The 14,691-nt window shown below is 40.9% G+C and overlaps 1 protein-coding gene across 2 annotated transcripts in view; it reads left to right on the forward strand.

Moving 5' to 3' along the window:
- Positions 1-14,691, forward strand: part of LOC105096266 (serine palmitoyltransferase 3) — a 150,909-nt gene that overhangs the window by 47,564 nt on the left and 88,654 nt on the right. For both annotated transcript variants that reach the window (XR_004131009.2, XM_031434252.2), the window contains exon 7: positions 10,936-11,041. Coding sequence is in view for 1 of the 2 variants with exons in the window: in XM_031434252.2 (XP_031290112.1) it covers positions 10,936-11,041 (106 nt within the window). In the remaining variant the exon portion in view is untranslated. The remainder of the gene's footprint in view (positions 1-10,935; positions 11,042-14,691) is intronic.

Below are 14,691 nucleotides of genomic sequence, written 5' to 3' on the forward strand. Positions count from 1 at the left end.
GATGTAACTCAGCAACAGCCAGATGGAACAGATACATAGGGCAAAGTAGGCAGAAATGTATGCAGGACTTTCCATGCTCTCTTCATGAATCTCCAGGCTGGTGTTCACCAACGTGGAAGCTCTCTGAACCCTATCCTTTTGAGGTTTTATGGAGGCTTCATTACATACACACAATTGCTTAAATCATTGGCCATTGGTAATTGAACTCAGTTTCCAGACCCTTACCCTCTCCAGAGGTTAGAAGGTAGGAATGAAAATTCCAACCCTCCAATCACAGAGCTGATATCCCTGTCAAGCAGTCTCCATTCTCAAGTGCTTTCCAAAAATCACTTCATTAACATAACAAAAGACAACAATAAAGCTCTCATCCCTTTAGCGACTATGTGGCACGAAGATTGGATGAAAACCGAATACATATATTTCTTATTCTAAGTCACAGTATCATACCTTCTCTATCCTGCATTTATTATTTTTTGGAGCTCAGCCCAAATTATACCAGTCACTAGTCCTCTCTTGGAGGTTCTATAGAAATAATGATGATAGATAGGTAAATAGATAGATGGACGATAGATAGATAGAGAGATAAATAAATAGATCAATGTTAGGTCGATAGATACAATGATAAAGCAAATGGGATGATGTGTTAATAGATGAACTTGGGTAAAAAGTACCTGGGTGTTCTCTGTAGTGTTCTTATTCTTGCAAGTTTTGTGTTAGGTTTGAAACTATTTTTTAAAAAAATTTAATTCCTTAATCCTTTGCTGAAATTACAATTCAGAAATTTCATTTCACCTTCCAGTTTTATGAAGCTCTTAAAACATTTAGTAACATTCCTTATGCTCTTTCTTGGTACCCCCAGCTAATCAATAATAGCTCTTATCTATATCCTTATAATAAATGTTAGCTGTGGTTATTTTATACCAGCAACTAGCACTTACTGAGAGTTTACCCTGTGCTAGATACTGAGCTAGTGACCTTCTCTCATGTACCTATTTAACCCTGTGGACAGCCCCATAGATAGGTACTAGTTTATAGATGAGGAGGTTCAGGCTTAAAAATATTGTTTAGTACCTGTCCAAGATCATAACTGCTCACTGGAGCAGCCTGGAACTGAGCTTGTGACTGAGCATATGACTCCTGGAACTGGAGTCACAACATGTAAGGCATCAGTTACTGCTGGCTCCCTTTCGTGCTTTGCTACTCCCAGGATCATACTAAATACCTCAGTAGAAAACAATGATACTTTAATTCTTAATGTGCATCAAAGCACATTGGAATGATAATGTGGAGATTTTTTGAAGGCTTTGCAGAAGATGTTGCCCTCCTGTGTGTGTGTGTGTATGTGAGGCATGTAACCAGCCCATACAAGAGCTTGTGAGATGAGTTCTGAAGGATGTCCACCTAAACTGGAATGTTCATAAACATCAGGATTATGGGATTTCACACAACTACACTTGTTCTTTTTTTCCTGAACTTTGCTCCTCCTGTGTCCTCTGCTCACACATTAAAGATATACTTCTGACATTGGGGTAGAAAAGGTCCTATTTTCATGTAGATCAGTTCCAGCGGATACCGGTTTGATATTTAGAGCAACTGTAAATAAATCAGAATTCTGGGCCCTTGCATTTTTGCATTCTGTATGGGAAAAATACACCTGAAGTGTTAAAACTATTCAGACCGTCATAACAAACTTTGAATCCTATGCAAACAGGCTTGACCAATACTTTCGAGCTGTACATCATTTCTCTATTTCCCACCAAATCAGAATGAGGAACTGAGAAGAAAAAGAGAAGGAAAATTCTGAAAGGAAACCAAATCAGAACACCCAAAAGCTGTACTCTCTAAGGAAAAGTAGAGGACTCTGAAGCACATTTTTAGCAGAACTTATCACCATGGATTAATCCTTCCTGGATAGTGAATGTGGACAGTTACAATCTGCTCTCCATTTCTGCAGGTTCCACATCCACCATATTCAACCATCTACAGATACAAAATACTCAGAAAAAAATTCTAGAAAGTAACAAAAAGCAAAACCTTAATTCATCATGTGTTGACAAATACTGATATAGCATTTACATTGCATTAGACTTTATAAGTAATGTAGAGATGATTTAAAGTATATGAGAGGCTTGCATAAGTTACATGAAATCACTATGTTATTTTGTACTAGGGACTTGAGCATCCACAGAGTTGGTGTCTGCTGGGTTTCCTGGAAAATATCCCCCAATGGATACCAAAGGACAACTTTACTGAAATCATACCTATTATTTATTCAGCATTCTCTGCTGTCAAGCACTACTTCAAGCCTTTTATGTAATTAATTCATCTAAATTTAACAAAAATCCAGATTCATATTTCTCTTCATTGTTCCCACTTATTGAGATAAAACCCCTCCTCAAATTGATTAAATGACCTCCCTAAGCACACACAGATGACATATGGTAAGAGTCAACTTTTAAATCCAAGTTGGTAGCTCTGGTTTTTGTTCACTTCCCCCAGGAGCAGATCTAAGACCTAGATGTGAGGGTAAGTCATTTATTTAGGAAGCAATCCCAGGACGCACCAGCAGATGAGCAGGGCATGAAGACAGGGAAGAGGAGGCAGAGAGTAAAGGGTGTGCTGTGAAGCAAGTTACTATAATAGACTACTGGAGCTCCAACCTTCTAGGAAATGCTGACACCAGTATAAACGTGCCTCAGTGTTATCCCACCTGAGGGGTGGGAGCTGGGGTATTTATCCACCAGTTAACACTTGTGGTTGACTGAGCGGTGTCCCTACTCAGACTGAGTATACTCCCACAGCTAGAAATAAAGCCTCTTGGACAAAGAATGACCTGTCTTAGCAGTAAGGAGCTGGGCTGGGAGGTACAAGTAGGACATGCACAGCTGGGGCTGATGTTTTTATCCACTGGCTGAGTCCAGCCACTGCCTGGCCACATGCAGGACCCCGAGAGCTGTGGGTTATTGTGTGAAAACCAATCTAGTGGGATCGCTTATCCTGTTAGTAACCTAAATTTCCACCCACAAGCTGAAGTTTGGCCTCTGAAATCTTCTGGCTATGTGCTAAGTTCTCCTTGCACTTTCTACAGTTGGTAACTCCAGTGAAATGGCCAATCCTCAGTTTACCTTTATGACTCATCAGTGTCACAAAACAGACTCTCCAGCCATTTCACAGCACAAGCTAAGGATCCAGGTCCAACTGGGACCCATGAGTTCATTTTCCTCAATGATTCTGGTGCATTTGAGGAAATCAGTATGAATTCTGAGGGGTACCTGGAGGCGTTTTGTAAACACATCCTTGGGGCTGAGTATACCAGTACACTGCCATCCCAGGACCTCAAACCCTGAGTGAGTTTTAACTTTCTGGAAAGGTGAACTTCTTTCAGAGAGCTGGGGAAATTAGAATTGACTTACTCTTTTCCCAGAATCTGTTCACTCTCCTGGTAATTGTGTATGATATAAATTCTAGAACAATGTTCCCAGACTTTAAAATACACAGGCATCACTGTGGTGGGGGTGGGGGAGAGTCTTGTTAAAATGCAGACTCTGATTCAGTAGATCTGGGTGGGGTCTGAGCTTCTGCATTTCTGAGGATCTCCCAGGTGATGTTGCAGCTGCTTGTGCAGGACCACACGTGCACTAGGGGGCTGTAGATAATGCCCTCACTCAGGTGAGTCACAAAGGGCTTCTTGAGCTGGCTTCAAAAAGGAGAAGCAGTCTTTTCAGCCAGGAGAGTTGTCATGAGGTCAGAGGACTGGGAAGGCTAAGAATTTGGGGGTGGTTTGGGGAAAAAATGTAAAAAGAAAAAAATTAAGAATTCTCTGCATTTGAAGGCAGAGAGGAGGAAGAACAAAGTGTGCAGTGTTGGTGGGAACACTCTGAGTTCTACCTCTTCTGTGGAATGAGGGCTCATGGGTATCATCTGAGTGAAAGGTCAAACCTGTAAACATCCCTTAGACCACTCTTCAAACCATGGCCTTTTAGATCTCAAGGTATGACTTGGAGTTCTGAATCATGTTGTTTCCTTTAATAAATACAGCAACTGCCTCTATCTCTTTTAACAATAACAGTCTTGAACCTTTGCTGGAATGAATTTTCATAGGTATTCACTCAGTTTAGCCTCACAACCACAACAAGACACCTACAGATTATTCCCTTTTTACAGATGAAGAAACAGGAGGCACACACGGAGAGGTGACTTGCTTAGAGTCACAGAGCTGGAAAGAGGCAGAGCTGGGGTTTAAATCAAGGAGGTCTGACCCTAGAGTTCCCATTTCTAAGCGCAATGAACTTTTACCTCCTTTCCACCCACTGCTGTCCCCAGATGGTAGCATGATGCATGCAGGGTGTGGTACCCTCCATCTCCCAGGCAGCTCTCCTGGGTCAGGCAGTCAGGTTAGGTGGGCACAGCCAGGTTTAGTGGTTGTCCTTGCTGCACCTGGACATGAGCCCCTGAGCCCTGGGCTCCCATAGCACCCCTGAATCCTGGCTCACCTCCTACTCTGACCCTGCTCACTCCGGGTCCCAGCTCAGTACTCTGTCTAGTTTCACAGGCCCTACTCTGAGGATCAGAGCCCTCCATGTGACATTGGGCCCAGAGCCTGAGCACACAGGACACTTTGTCCCCATGCATTAGGCTCTGCCTGTTCTTCATCTCGTGTCCTCAAGGCCAGAACTTTCTGGTATGACCCTCTCCACTGGGGAAGCAGGCCCTGCCCCCAGCACCCCCTACCCCCTGCCCAGCCCAGTTCCTCTGCCGCCAGCTGACTTTTGGTTCTTCCAGGAAGGTCACCTTGCTTCTTTTACCTACCAAGGCCCATGTGATAGCTGTCCACATATTTACAGACCCATCCAGAAAACCTGAACCAGAGTATTACCCAAACTGTCTTGTAAGACTTAAGGCATCAAATTTTCAATGCATCAGAAATGCCCTCATTGATCTCATGGAGAAGAGACTCTCTATTTGTGACTTCGAGAAAAATATTTGCTTTGCTTGCCAGAGTTGGCCATTATGATTATGTTTTCCCCCAAAGGCTAAACAAGGGGGAAGTCTCCCTGCAAAACCATCTTAAAAGGAAGAATAATTTACCATCATTCACAGGTATTTGAGTACCGATTGCTTAATGTATCACATGTGGGCTCAATATTGAAGGATGAATTGAGTATCTCAGAGGGAACAGGAGGAATTGGGAGAAGACGGGGAGTTCAGCCCTGACCAGGGGCCCCAGTTCCGGAACGGGGGAAGGGTACTGAGGGGTGGCCAGGAGAGGGGTTCTCAAGTCTCAGCAAAGCTCATTTGCACAAGAGATGAGGAAATAGGCCACCAGGGCTGAATAGACAGTGTTGTTTCTTTGTCGTTACGTTGGTGCAGGTTTTCAGGGTGGGTCTGTACAGGAAAGCAGGAAAGAAGCCATAGCCCTAGTTCTTCTCTTTAGGCAGACATTGAATTACACCGAACCCTCCTTCAGAGAAGACTATGCTTTGTTGTTCACCTGTGTCCTTTTTTCACAGGACAGTTCCTGTAGTTATCCCAGATCCTGGAGGCTTGCTGATATTGTCAGAGCTTGCAAATTAGGGACAGGCTGGCAATGTGTAATTGTCACCTAAGCCTGATAGTTGCTTTAGGCACAAACCAGCCTCCCCTGGTATTTAGAAATCCATAATCCAGTTAGCCGTGCCTGTGACAAAACAGGACTACTCTGCACCAGAATGTGGCCTCCACACCAAGTTCCATCACCCACTGTGCCAATTCAGTCCTCCCCGCATTCACAAGCCAAGGGGACAGGCCTTGGTGAGGAAGACTTGGTGGTGAATAATGATGATACATTTGTGGTGATTACAATTCCATAGGGTGTCATTATAACTTTATAACAATCTTGTACAGTGGAACTGTGTAGGTCCACCTTGATGGCATCAAACTTATTCTTTTAATTTTCATAGCTCAGAATTTTCTTTATAGCCCAAGGAGAAACTGGTTTGGTTGGGCATAGGGATTCCTTTATTTGTTTCTTTTTCGTTTTTGTTTTTTTGTTGTTATTGGTTTTACAAACCTTCTGGCATTAGCGTGCTTATCTGAAAAACAGGAAACCTAATCATTCCTCTGTAAGTCTCAGAGTGTCACAAGGATTAACATAATACAAGGATAAGCACTTAATAAGCCTTATTATGTAAAAATCCCTTGCAGATGTGAGAATGTGTTTTGCTGAAGCAGCAGACTCTCCTAAGGCCTGCAGAACATAAACCACAATCCCTGGAATCCTATGGGTCTGTAACCCACACACTGTAGAATTATAGAGCAAGGCCCTCACAACCAGAGAGAAACTACCAGATATTAACATGGGTGGAGATCCTACAGTGGGTGAAGTGATACCTTTCTCTGTCCAGTCTCTGTGAAGAGGTTAGTGAGTTTGTCCCCCAAGGGGAAAAACAGCTGATTGATTTTCCCTCTGCTCAGAGATCCCAGTATGTGGACACCAGGGGTTTCTGAAGTTCCAAGTTCTGAAAGCTTCTCCCCATGGAACTGTCCTTTCACATTGGAAACAATGAGTCCCCTGCCACAGAAGGACTGGGGATTCCTCTCACTTCCATCTGCAAAATATGTAGAACACATCAAGGTTATTTGAAGGCTTGTTTTCTGTTCTGCTTTTATTTTAGTTAGTGAGCGTCACTTAAACTCCCGAACTCAACCTCTAGTATGTGTGTGACTGTTTTGATTGCACACACAGCACAATAACCTCTACATGAACAGATTTTTCAAAAACTTACACTATTCATTATTAAATGACAGCTAATTTAGTTCAGTGGGTTTGATTTTGTTACTATGGCCCTGGAACCACACTCATGTGTTATTTCTGTACAAAATCTTGTAAGTTCCAAGTCTTTTTAAAGGAAGAACTCTTTAAACAGGAATATTTATATTCATCATCTCTTTATTCTGTTCAGAGACTAACAAGCCTGCAGTGGATTATACAGAAGGGAGCTGGTTCCCCCAATCAAATGGGTTTCTTTAACATTTTAGGAACCCAGCCCAAACCAAAACATCAATAAAGTTGGTTTATTATCCATGAAGTTCTCAAAATGAGAATGCTGTTTCCTTGGCTGCCATCTAGTGGTCAATAGTGTATTGTCACTAAGACACAGCATCTTAGGTGAAGACTCAGAAGATACATGTCTGTCCTTAAAACTCATGCCAATAACACAGTTAATTAGTTAATTTTATATATATATACTTATATTAATTAGTTATTTATATATATATATATATATAGTTGCAGGCACAAGGCAGTTATTCGTTCTCATAATTCCTGTTTGGATCCAAAAGTGCCATTCCCTGTCGTTTTTCCTGGTCTATAATCTTTTCCATGAAAAGACAAGGGATTCACTTATCAAATATCAATTTAGTGCTAATACTGGACATTAGGACTAAGGCTAAAAGGATGACTAAGACAAGGTCCCTGCCTTCCATGGAGGAAAATGAGATCAAATAATGAACAACGTGATGAGTGCTTAAAAAAAAAAATGATGAGTCATCAGGGACACCAAGAAGGAAGAAAACCTGTTTTATTGGCCAGAAGAGTGTGAGTGGAGGCTTGAGTGGTGTGTGGAACTTTTGCAGACAGACGAGAGGGGCAGCACATAGGAGCGAGCGCTGGGAAGCTGTGTGCTGGGGAACACTGTGAAACTACATCAGGAAGGTGGCCAGGGGCCAGATCAGGAAGGGCTTTTGATACGGTGTTAAGTAGCTCTTACCATAACCAACGACCTGAAACCTCAGTGGCATCCAACAAATAGCACACGTTTCTCACTCATGACTGCAGAGGGGCTGGGCTGACTGTGCCCTTCTTGTCTCTCGGCCTCTCTGGGACCCTCCCAGGACCAGTGGCCTAGTCTGGGAGTGTTCTCTTCATATTACTGGTAGAAATTCAGGAGGAAAGCAGGAGCATGGAAGACCTCTTAAAGCCAAGCTTGGAACTAGCCTGCTCTCCCTTCCCTGGCTTCTGTTAGCCAAAGCAAGTCACTTGGCTGAACCCAAATCAGAGGCAGGAATACAGCCTCCACCCTTTGGTGGGAAGGACTGTGAGGTCGCATGCCAAAGGACTGGAATGGGGGGTGTAGGAGTTGGGGCTGGTGGTGCAGTCTGCTGCAAGTTCTCTCTTGAAAATGCTGGGCTTCAGGTACCTGTGGGTTAGTCTGAAACATAGAGGGAAAATCATATCACTCAAAATAGAAGTCTGGCTTTAGGTGATGGACCCAGGAGTCCCAAGACCCCAAACATGCACGCTGCAGACCCCATCCCACATCCACTGGTTCAGAATCTCTGGAGTGATCCGGGGAATCCACGTTGTAACTAGTCCCCCAGATGATGACTCATGTTCACCAAAGTGTGAGACCCACTGGAAAGTAAATGACAAAACAGAGAAAAAGACCAGGAAGGAAGTCCCAAAAGGAAAAGCGTGAAAAGGAGAAATGGCTTCCACAAAGAGTACTGGGAAGAGTGGGAAGAGGGATAAGAGAAAACCAAAGAAGTGTTTCCCAGACACTAGAAAGGAGAAGCTGCGAACTTGAGTGTGTGTAATTGTGTCACTCGCTTCCCACATGTTGAGTAGGAAAAGGAAGAAACAAAGTCTTGTACGTTTTGTAATGAGGAAATATTTTATGACCAGGACACTATACTGATTCCAGGATTATCATTATACCTGTTCTGCAGATGAAAAAACAGGACATAAAATAAAACGAAGACTCCCATGTCTTCCATTTCTTCTTTAATGGGCCTTATATTATCTTAATGAAATGGATTAAATCCACATTTAACCTGATAGGTCAGCTAAAAAGTCAGTCTCTGTCTTATTGTTAAAAAAAGAAAAATGACATTTTTTTATGTTCATTGATTCCCATATCATGCCAGATATCATTAATAACATACTACAAAGAGGCTATTTCCAATAACTGTTTGTCTTCTTCATTATTTATATTGTTAGTCTTCTTGTCAAAGGATGTCAAAGAGTATATCTAATGCTTGGGTTTCCAAGAGATTCTAAAACACAGCACCCCTAATCACTTGTCATACACTTTTTCTGAATGCCAGGACCCAAGATCCAGTCACTAGAGAGTGGATGCTGGGGACAGCTTGGGAGGCACTCTATTAACCAGGAAAGCCTCAGATTAAGAGGCTCTCATACTGGGTTATCAAGGTAATTAATCTTATCCCTCTCTGCTTCTCTTGACAGCACCTTGATTTAAATATAGTTTGCTAAAATGTACTATATCATTTTAAAAATATTACATCCAAGTTCTATTTCAAAGAAATATCTTGTCGCCTTATTGAGGGTAGAGGGTTGCAATGTGGAAATGTGAAAGCATCCACCAGTGCCCTCCCCCAACACTCAAGGAAGCCCTAAACCAGATCCAACCACAGAGTAGGGGCAGAAGACAAGGCTGAGGGGCTCTCCATTGAGACCAAGAACCTCAGTGAACTTGAGCCTGGACCAGTGATAAACCAATGAGTGTCTGCTGCTTGAAGCAATGGCCAAAACCAGTACTGACTGTGCTGGTTCAGATTTATCTCTGCTGGGTCTTTCCTCTGAGCATTTAAGTGGGATCTCAAATGCTTGGTGAACATTATGTAGCAGGCAAGTCAGCAGCTCTACAACATCTTCTATTGATTAAATTCTAGCAAATTCTATTGATTAAAATTCTATTGTAGACCTAAAGTATTTCAGTTTCAGACTCTCAAAAAGGGAAAGCTACATGAGCAGAAATATAATGAGTCTGAAAAACATGCCCATAAACCTATACTTTTGTTCTTTCTCCTCTGGGCTTTGCAGATTAAACACACACACACCTACACACATACACACACCACACACACACACACACAGAGCTGGGTTGATAAGCAAATCTTGCCGAAGTCATCCACACTTGATTGCAGATAAGTGAAAAGTTACCGTTAATTATATTTGATTTTGAAAGTTAACAAGAATAATCGACCAGACCTTCATCTTTCCTTGCTGTACATCACCATGAAGTTTGGGAAGAGAGGACCATGGCTGTCATATCAGGCAGTAAAAGGTAGTGGTTACAAACGTGGCTCAGGGTACAAGGCTGCATGGGTTCAAATCCTGGCTCTGCTGGATCTGATCATAGACCTCAGACAATTTACCAGACCTCTCTGTGCCTCGGTTTTTTGAAATGTAAAATGGAGGCTCCCCCTCGTCAGGGTCCTTCCATGAGTTATCACAAAGAACATGCTTAGACGGATGCCTGGGATGCAGAGAAAGCCCAATAATTCTCAGCTCTTGTTAATGTTTCCAGAAGCCTCAAAATAACTTGCAAAAGATGCTAATTGTTCCCCTGCCATAAGGTTTTGAAACCTCCAGAGTTGGGGGATGTCAAAAATTAGGTCCCAATGCTTAGGCAGTGAGACCCCTGCTGGCCAAAAAAATGCTACTGCTAAGGCAAACCCTGCTGAACTCTGAAGCACTGGGGTCTAACAGATTGGTGAGTGTTAGTTAAGGACTCCTCTCAGGATCAAGTTTAACCTGGCAACAAAGCTTAAGAAACACACTTAATGTAAAGCTTCCATCTTGCTGAGACAGGAGAGGAGAGCCGTGTAGGAGCCTGTGTGAAACCATGTTTCTCCCCTAGAGGTTCATTCTGCCTGCTTGACAAACCAGACTTGTCATCTGGTCAGAGTTAAATTTTACTAAAAAATAGACTCTTCTCTATAAGTTAACTATGCTTCAATAAAAATAAATATAAATAAATTAATTTTTAAAAATAGACCTCTTTTCCTCTAGGTGTTAATGTGGTTCCAACTTTGCTCTCTGAATATTCGGATCTGAGGTTGAGTCTAAAAAATCTGACGACTCCTGAAAAAAGAAGATGAAGGAGGAACAGAAAAACCCTCTCCTAACTTGATTTTTTGTATTATTTAAAGACATGCAAAGCCTAGAGAAGCTCCTGAGAGATGCTGTAATCTACGGCCAGCCCCGAACCCACAGAGCTTGGAAGAAGATTCTCATCCTAGTGGAGGGCATCTACAGGTATGTAAATAACAGGGGATATTTTAACTCTGAAGCCCACACAAGCTGACATCTGGGGTAAGCTGACCTCTTCTAGCAAATGGAAGAAGTTGCTAGATGTACGTGTTATGGAGGGACCTGAGCCTGAGCTATCAATGTGTGATGTCAGGTGTTGGGTCACCTGTCTCTTCAGTGACCACACATAGGTGGAGCACCTTGGAAGCTGGTGTACTTGAGAAGGTGTCCTCAGAAATGTCCCCACAGGGCATTACTAATTTGCATTGAGTCTTCCCATTACATCTGACTGCCCCACAGTTTCAAAGGCCTGTAGGGGCTGGGTTACTCAACATCACACTCTTTGTCTTTACGGCAATAGTGAATGTTGCTGACGGGCGCATGGCAGCCCCTAATTCAACATGGCACCCAAATTCCAGTTCCTTGGGGAACTTGTCCAATTGTTGGTATCAAAATGTAAAAGGTCTGCACATTTTTCTCAAGGTAAGACTAACCTGGATTGCAATTCTTTATCCAGAGCTGGGAAGAGGGGGAGATGGTCTTTGCATCTGACGGAATGCTCAGTTTTCCCACAGCTTTTAGGTTGAGCAGACAAAACTAACTAAGCCATTCAGAGCTGCACTTTGATACTGCAGGGTTTTTTGTTTGTTTGTTTATTTTTTGAGGTCAAAATCCACATTTTTATTATTGCTCTACCACAAATTACTAAAGAATTGCTGATCCAAACTGCTCATTTTTTTTGTCCTAAGCACTAAAATTATCTTACAATTACTTAAAAGACATTCCTTTTAGATGATACATTGGCTGTGGATTACAACAATGAAATTTCACTTTGCATATTCCATATAAACTTTTAAGTTTATTCCCAAGTGGCTTTCTTTTCTTTTCTTTTTTTAACATTTTTTATTGCGTTATAGTCATTTTATAATTTTATGTCAAATTCCTTTGTACAGCACAATTTGTCAGTTATACATGAACATATATTCATGGTCACTTTTTTTTTTGCTGTGAGCTACCACAAGATCTTGTATATATTTAACTGTACTATACAGCATAAACTTGTTTATCTCTTCTGCATATGCCTGTCAGTATCCACAAATTTTGAATTCCCAGTCTGTCCCTTCCCATCCCCCACCCCCTTGGCAACCACAAGTTTGTATTCTATGTCTTTTGTATTTATGTTTTTTGTTTGTTTGTTTGTTTTTAGATTCCATATATGAGTGATCTCATATGGTTTTTTTCTTTCTCTTTCTCGCTTACTTCACTTAGAATGATATTCTCCAGGGACATCCATGTTGCTGCAAATGGCATTATGCTGTCGTTTTTTTATGGCTGAATAGGATTCCATTGTATCAATATACCACTTCTTCTTTATCCAGTCATCTGTTGATGGACATTTAGGCTGTTTCCATATCTTGGCTATTGTAAATAATGCTGCTATGAACACTGGGGTGCAGGTGTCATTTTAAAGTAGGGTTCCTTTGGGATATATGCCCAGGAGTGGGATTTCTGGGTCATATGGTAAGTCTATTCCTAGTCTTTTTTTTTTTTTGATCTTTTTATTTATTTTTGTTTATTTTTAATTTTTTTATTGATTTATAATCATTTTACAATATTGTGTCAAATTCCAGTGTAGAGCACAATTTTTCATTCATACATGAACATAAATATATTCATTGTCACATTTTTTTTTTCTGTGAGTTACCATAAGATCTTGTGTATATTTCCCTGTGCTATACGGTATAATCTTGTTTATCTGTTCTACAATTTTGAAATACTGTCTATCCCTTCCCAACCTCCACCCCCTCAGCAACCACAAGTTTGTATTCTATGTCTATGAGTCTATTTCTGTTTTGTATTTATGCTTTCTGTTTTTGTTTTTGTTTTTTTTGTTTGTTTGTTTTTGTTTTTAGACTCCTCATATGAGCTTTCTCATATGGTATTTTTCTTTTTCCTTCTGGCTTACTTCACTTAGAATGACATTCTCCACGAGCATCCATGTTGCTGCAAATGGTGTTATGTTGTCGGTTTTTATGGCTGAGTAGTATTCCATTGTATAAATATACCACTTCTTCTTTATCCAGTTATCCGTTGATGGACATTTAGGCTGTCTCCATGTCTTGGCTATTGTAAATAGTGCTGCCATGAACATTGGGGTGCTGGTGTCATCCTGAAGTAGGGTTCCTTCTGGATATATGCCCAGGAGCGGGATTCCTGGGTCATACAGTAAGTCTATTCCTAGTCTTTTGAGTAATCTCCATACTGTTTTCCATAGTGGCTGCACCAAACTGCATTCCCACTAGCAGTGTAGGAGGGTTCCCTTTTCTCCACAGCCTCTCCAACATTTGTCATTTGTGGACTTTTCAGTGATGGCCATTCTGGCTGGTGTGAGGTGATACCTCATTGTAGTTTTGATTTGTATTTCACTGATAATTAGTGATATTGAGCATATTTTCATATGCCTAATGATCATTTGTATTTCTTCACTGAAGAATTGCTTGTTTAGATCTTCTGCCCAGTTTGGGACTGAGTTGTTTGTTTTTGTCTTACTAAGTCTTATGAGATGCTTGTATATTCTGGAGATCAAGCCTTTGTCAATTTCACTTGCAAAAATTTTCTCCCATTCCGTAGGTTGTCTTTTTATTTTACTTACGGTTTCTTTTGCTGTGCAGAAGCTTGTAAGTTTAATTAGGTCCCATTTGTTTATTCTTGCTTTTATTCCTATTGATTGGGTAGACTGTCCTCGGAGAACATTTTTGAGATATATGTCAGATAATGTTTTGTCCATATTTTCTTCTAGGAGGTTTATTGTATCTTGTCTTATGTTTAAGTCTTTGATCCATTTTGAGTTTATTTTTGTGTATGGTGTAAGGGAGTGTTCTAGCTTCATTGATTTACATGCTGCTGTCCAGTTTTCCCAACACCATGTGCTGAAGAGACTGTCTTTATTCCATTGTATGTTCCTGCCTCCTTTGTCAAAGATTAGTTGATCAAAAGTTTTGTGGGTTCATTTCTGGGCTCTCTATTCTGTTCCATTGGTCCATATGTCTGGTTTTTGTTCCAATACCATGATGTTTTGATGACTGTAGCTCTGTAGTATGGTCTGAAATCTGGGAGAGTTATTCCTCCGGCCTCTTTCTTTTTCTTCAGTAATGCTTTGGCAATTCTAGGTCTTTTGTGGTTCCATATAAATTTTATTATGATTTGTTCTAGTTCTGTGAAATATGTCATGGTTAATTTGATAGGGATTGCCTTAAATCTGTAGATTGCCTTGAGCAGTATGACCATTTTAACAATATTGATTCTTCCAATCAAGAAGCGTGGGATATCTTTCCATTTTTTAAAGTCTTCTTTAATTTCGTTTATCAATGTTTTATAGTACTCTGTAAATAAATCACTCACCTCCTTGGTTAAATTTATTCCTAGGTATTTTATTACTTTGGGTGCTATTTTTAAGGGGATTTTTTTTCTTTACTTTCTTTTTCTGTTGATTTATCATTCGTGTAAAACAATGGAACTGATTTTTCCACGTCAGTCTTGTAACCTGCTATCTTGCTGAATTCTTCAATTAGTTCTAGTAGTTTTTGTGTGGACCTTTTAGGGTTTTCTATATATAGTATCATACCATCTGCATATAGTGACAGTTTTACCTCTTC

The sequence above is a fragment of the Camelus dromedarius genome, chromosome 18, assembly GCF_036321535.1.
Source record: "Camelus dromedarius isolate mCamDro1 chromosome 18, mCamDro1.pat, whole genome shotgun sequence".
In the NCBI taxonomy this organism is placed as follows: Eukaryota; Metazoa; Chordata; class Mammalia; order Artiodactyla; family Camelidae; genus Camelus; species Camelus dromedarius.